Source organism: Acartia tonsa, chromosome 7, assembly GCF_053477335.1.
Source record: "Acartia tonsa isolate MP-2025a chromosome 7, ASM5347733v1, whole genome shotgun sequence".
NCBI classification, from domain to species: Eukaryota; Metazoa; Arthropoda; class Copepoda; order Calanoida; family Acartiidae; genus Acartia; species Acartia tonsa.
This window is the reverse complement of record NC_137266.1, coordinates 31209299-31215298: the sequence shown is the minus strand read 5'-3', so window position 1 is coordinate 31215298 and position 6000 is coordinate 31209299. Positions and strand designations below refer to the sequence as shown.

At 31.9% G+C, this 6000-nt stretch overlaps 1 protein-coding gene across 2 annotated transcripts; it reads left to right on the top strand.

Annotated features, from left to right (window-relative positions):
* Positions 1-2439: 2439 nt before the first annotated feature.
* LOC145325272 (uncharacterized) lies at positions 2440-5533 on the top strand. 2 transcript variants are annotated; one of them, XM_080168216.1, is made up of 5 exons: positions 2440-2513; positions 2903-2978; positions 3455-3526; positions 4292-4486; positions 5149-5533. In XM_080168216.1, exons 1-5 carry the CDS (start codon positions 2502-2504, stop codon positions 5310-5312), a joined length of 519 nt encoding a protein of 172 aa, XP_080024342.1. In that variant the 5' UTR covers positions 2440-2501; the 3' UTR covers positions 5313-5533. The 2 variants fall into 2 exon arrangements, with proteins under 2 accessions (XP_080024342.1, XP_080024343.1); XM_080168217.1 differs by lacking the exon at positions 2440-2513 and having other exon boundaries at positions 2848-2978.
* The last annotated feature ends 467 nt before the right edge of the window (positions 5534-6000 follow it).

Below are 6000 nucleotides of genomic sequence, written 5' to 3'. Positions count from 1 at the left end.
AGAAATGACAAAAAATTGAAAATTTTCTTAAGATCTGGGAGACTTCAACGTAACATTAAGAGGTATCCGTAAAATAAAGAATTATCGTAAACTTTAACAAACAAAAACATTTAAAGTGCCACTAGAGGCCTCTAGGGGCGTAGCCGCTAGTCCTTATACTAAAGTAACAGGATGTTTGTCTGTCTGTGTGTCTGTCTGTGTGTCTGTGTGTCTGTACTGAAGGATCTCGCTAACCGCTGAACCGATCGGGTTCTCCTTAACAGGGTTGATTCTCATATGTCCTGGGAAGGTTTTTAACTATTTTGGGGGAGGGTACTACCACCCTCCCAAAAGAAATGACAAAAAAATTGAAAATTTTCTTAAAATCTGGGAGACTTCAACGTAACATTAAGAGGTATCCGTAATATAAAGAATTATCGTAGACTTTAACAAACAATAACATTTAAAGTGCCACTAGAGGCCTCTAGGGGCGTAGCCGCTAGTAATGTATAAACGATTTATTTACTAAGTATATTTGTGATTACTTTTATTTAATGAAATCTTTCAATTTTTAACATTTACAAAACAGCCAGCTTTATTGCATCAAGATCCATGATAGATCTATATAGGAAATAAACGTCTATAAATGAGCTCGAGTCTTCCAATGGTAAAGTGTTTAAAACTCATAGTGCTCCAATAATCCTCATTAAACTCTCATTGACCAAAGTGATAGGACCTTTATTCTATTTGTTTATGGAATGAATGAAGTTTTTCACTTCATGTAGATATTTGAATTACATTAAAGTATTTAATCCTTATTTCATAAATAAAAAATATTCATTCATAATAGAGTAAATCTAAGAAAACTGTATTTTAAAAGAATTCAATTGTGGCGACACTTCCTTTGTGTTAAAATATTAAAACTAAAATTTTAATCATATTAACCCTTTGGTGATGGTAATGTGAAAAAAATATAATTGAAAAAATCTTTTTAAAATCATTTAAATTAATAAATATTTACTTCTTTTTTTAGATAGTAATGGCGGGGGAGGAAAATAGATTTATTGAGAAATAGATAATAGATTTGTACTTATAGAAAACTAGCCAATAGTGATATAGTTATATTGAGCCAACTCTAGTACATAATATATTCGAAATTTTAATTTTCAAATTTAGATTTTTTTTGAAAGTTTGAAGCTTTTTTAGCTAGTAGTAATTATTGAGATCTGATAAGGAAACTATGTACACAATCGGCAACTCAAATTCAGCTGACAATATTCCATGTAAAAGACCTATACACAATGAAACACTGACAAAATTCGACCCCTATAGTAAGTTGTTCTTTATTGTGTTCAAAGATGAAAGGACAGGTAGCTTTTTTATTTTTTTCATATCTCCTCATATTTGAGGGTCCGATTTTCAAAATTTTTGTTGTGGATAATAGTATCAGAATTATATTTCCCGTTGTTCGCATCCAGTATGTAATCTACTTTGACCTTTAGTCTGTCAGTCATCATAAAAAATGTAAATTGTAAAAAAATCGAGAGAAAGGTTTCGTGATTCATCTAATATCTATTTTCTCCTTCTCCTTATTCTTATCCATGATTTTATGTGCTTCGCTACTTATGGGACGAAGACCAAACTGCATAACTTTTGTGTCACTTTTGATTCCTGTGACGTCATAAAATGAGGAAGATGAGAGGAGATGTGGAAAAGAAAACCCATAAAAAAAGCTTGGGGTATGGTCGGACCTCCACGTGGTCCAAGCGGAAACATCCATCCGGATGGCTAACCGACCAGGAGGCCAAAGGAGACAAAACTGTAATGTACAGGGAAACCTGGAACCTACAGCAACGGAGGGGGAGAACAGTAGCCGGGTTCTCTCTCTCCTTAAAAACATGTAGGCCGGACACTGTTAGTGCAAAACTACGAGCAGTAGGCAGTGTACTATCGGTACAGAACGCCCTAGAAGAAGAAGAACCCATAAAAAAAGAGATGGAGAATATAACGTCAAAAGTGGTAAAAAAGTTATGCACTTCGTCTACTTATGGATGTTGCCATCCTTCTCTATGTTTTGTCAACAAAATTTTTTTTGAATTTAAAACAAATATTTTGATACCATTACCCATCTAATAACAATCTTTTAAGAATCAAATTTTAAATAAATGATTTCTATTAGCCACCCTGTTTAATTGTAACATAATACTGTAATATTTATAAAATATTGATATATTTTTATATTTTTGTTTTTATTAACCCTGTTTAGGTGTATTTTTAGAAGCAGCTTTGTAATGCCTTGTAAATACCTACAGTGGAAAGGCCCAAGGTTATTTGAAAAAAAAAAACGTTTTGTGATGCTTATTTAAGGTTACACCTATTTAATTCAGAATAAAAAGAAAATTATTAAATTGCAGAGTTAAGTTTTGTTATTATTATTAAAACAAATCATATTCAATAATTAGAATATTGTTACTATTTATTAGTTTTAATAGAATTAAGTGAAATAATATATTAATATTGATATGAAATTTTTGGTAATAATGATTTTATTGATTTGGAAATTAAAATATAAATAAGTTACAAAGGTTTCGTGATTTTAACATATACATATATACTAATTCTGCTATAATGTCTTTATGACCGTTTTTTTTCAAGAAAGCGAATTTTTCCATACTATTAGCAGTTTTAATTTGGTGGGAGATGGATTTAGTGACTTCTTAATCTCTAACCTAAAATACGCGTATAATTTTTTTTCATGTTTATAGTCCACTAAAAAAATTTATAATATTAATACTAATTATGATAGCCCCAAGGGGCTGTTTGTTATACGATATTATACATGATTTTTTAGTATGGCTGAGAAACGGTTTCAATCCAGCGGATATTAATCGGTTTCGAAGCCATACTGGAAATATTCTTTAAGATGTATGTTTTGTGGTTCTTATTTCTTTACCATCCTACTGAATGCCATTTGAAGCAACCTGCTTGGATAAAAAAGGGTAATCTCAACATAAAAGAAGAATAAAAACTATCTATCCGTCTAATTTAAAGATCTCGGGTGGGACACACTAAACTCCCCAAAAGTAGAAAAAATCAACCCTTTGGACTTTCCTTCACGTCTTTGGGTGAAGCCACTAATTTATCTATATACCTAAAGATGTCCCTAACCACTCAAGTGTTACAGTTCTTGTTAACAATGAAACTTCCACACTTATTTCATATATGTATTTTTGGAGGGTTGAATCTCCCAGAATCTTCATATGAATGAAATAAAATTTGATAAAATAAAATAGACAAAAATTAACCCCGAAGTTATGGTATTTTTTTATATTTAAATTTGAGAACTCAATTGTAACGTGGTTATCGAGATCTTGAAAAACCTCACTACATAATATAAAAGGATTTTTTGTATAAATTAGAAATTACTGTAAGTTAAATTGAATTATTTAATCATTTTATAATAATTATACTTTAGATAATCCTGATTCAACATTGAACAGACAGATATTTTTACCTGGACCACCACTTCCTTCTCCTTGGCTCATAGGTATCAAATCAAAAGATTTTCAATGTGATTTTTCTGAAAGTACCCATCGAACGTTTAACCTCCACATTTACGTATGATAAAAATCAAAATAATGGGGGGGATGGGTCTATTTTTCCCATGTGACTAATCCCTATGCAGGGAGATTGCGGTGTCTTAACCCCGGTAACAAAGATAACACAAGATTTAACTTGGCCCAAAATTATAATAAACAATCTTCCCGCTGCCCTTATTTTAAGTTTGTTTCTGTACTAATCACTTTTATGTTTTATGTAATAATGGATCTGCAGTTGTCCATCCCGACTTACATACAATAGAACAAATCTAAAAAAGAAATAAATAACACTTATCTGTAGCCGTTTCTCAAGTTTATAGTACTTCCCTAAAAATATTGTAACCAAAAATAAGAAAAAATTTTATGGAGGTTACTGTTAGTTTGCATAATTTCCATAAAATAACTTAAAACTTCTTAGGGCCAATTGAAAGTAATATATTGTCTTGCATTTCCGATTCTGCCAAAATCAGTAAAAAAGTCTGACTATGACGTCAGAAAAAATTAACTAATAAGAAGCCAGTATTCACTGTGGTAAAATATATAGCGGCCTCTCATTGGTTAATTGTTAATTTTTTCTGACGTCATAGTCAGATACTTTTACTGTTTTCATTCTGCCGTTTGATTATCTTAAGTAACAATGTTCTAAGACCACAAACTGAGAATATGTATTACTATGAGATGCAAAACTTATATCAGCTAGATTTTTATTACAGGTGTACATCCACACCCTCCACCCCTACCTCCAGGTCACCCATATCTCCCCTACTTCTTGTATCCGCCCCACCCTCCCCCTCACCCAGGACCATATCCTCCCCACCTTCCCCCACCCCCAGGACCGTATCCCTGGGGGGCACCCATGCCATACTGGATGTGGCCTGGTTCTAGTGACAATAGAATAATTAATACAGGTAATAATAATTCTTCTGTCAACACATCGACAAATTCGTACAAGGGGGGGGGGGGGGGGGTGATGGCGTTTATTACCTAGCAAAATATTTTAAAATTTATTATATTCCTCCTCCCTCACTACCAAAAACCATACATTTTTTTATAAATCTGTAAATTTTAACATTTCATTCAGCATAATTTGTATTTTCACTCCTTCACTCACCCCCAACAGAAAAACCTCCCTGCCTGTCGACATTAAATTTATTATTTGATATTTTTAATTATGTTGACTATATGGCATTAGATAAAAGTGTTCATGACTGACCATTATCGACATATTATCCACTGGGCGGGGATTCTGTTACGATTTTGTGTATTGGGTCTTTAAAAAGAGCTAATAGCGTAGGACATATAAACACAGCCGAGTCTCTAAAAAAGACCAGAAAACAATTTGCTTGCAGAGAAAAAGGGTCTCCACCACATGGGCTTAGTGGTTTTCTGGATTATACATCTATAATTATACATTTATTATCGACTTGAAGCTATATTCCCATGGCAAGTTGGTGACTTACCTATATATAACTTTTCTAAATTTTGCCAGAGAGGATAGAGGAATGGCTTCCTATAGCTTTTATGTAAAATATGATATAGAGATAATTGCTTATCTTTAATGTTTTTTTAGGTTCAATGGATAGAAAATTAATGAAACCTATTCATGCAAGAGCAAATTTTAAACAGAACAAAAATTCTTTCCTCGTAAAATCCAAAGATGCTTCTAAACCACAAAAAAGAAATATTAGAAAGCAGATGAGGAAAAAATTTATTCCCTCCAAAAAAATGCTATAAATGCCAACATAAATATACCTTGAATTTTAGATTTTTGTTTTAAATGATATGAAACATGTTTAAGGTATGAAGATTGTTTGTAGTTAGGCGCTTTTTCGAATGCTGTGGGGTTGGTTAGATGTGTTTAAATATATAAATAAATATACCTAAATACACTTATTGCAACAAGATGTAGCAAACAATTCAATAAAATTTAAAAGAAATTCTTTCTTTCTACATGATGTGCTTGTTGCTTATATTAATTGCTGCCTTCAAACTCTTTCATACATCATACAAATATTTGCCATATGCATTTTGCCAAAGTAGCAAAACATTTTTATTGATCAATTTAAAATTTGAAAAAATCACATTTTTTCAATTGGCAAATAATAGCGAGGGCTCGCGAGAAAAAAAAGTGGTCTTTCAAAACAGCAAAAAAAACATCCATCGAAAGTGAGCCACATAATAACATTTATTTAAATAAAAGGGATATTTGATTGTCGTGATTGTCGTGAAAAATAACTGTTAGGTGATCTCCTCAAAACTTGAGCCATATCTTATAGGACAGCGTATTAAAAAGGGGGTGAGAGGTTTTTTACGTTGCTAATTTACTCGTTTATACTAAGGACTATTAAACCCTATATAAATTATCAGTCTAGCATCTAACGCCTTGTATTTTTATAGAGAAGGAATATAAAAATGTCCTAAA

Coding starts and splice junctions, on each gene's coding strand:
- LOC145325272 (XM_080168216.1), top strand. Junction 2,979..3,454: donor ACCTGCTTGGATAAAAAAGG/GTAATCTCAACA, acceptor ATTATACTTTAG/ATAATCCTGATTCAACATTG. Junction 3,527..4,291: donor TCCTTCTCCTTGGCTCATAG/GTATCAAATCAA, acceptor TTTTTATTACAG/GTGTACATCCACACCCTCCA.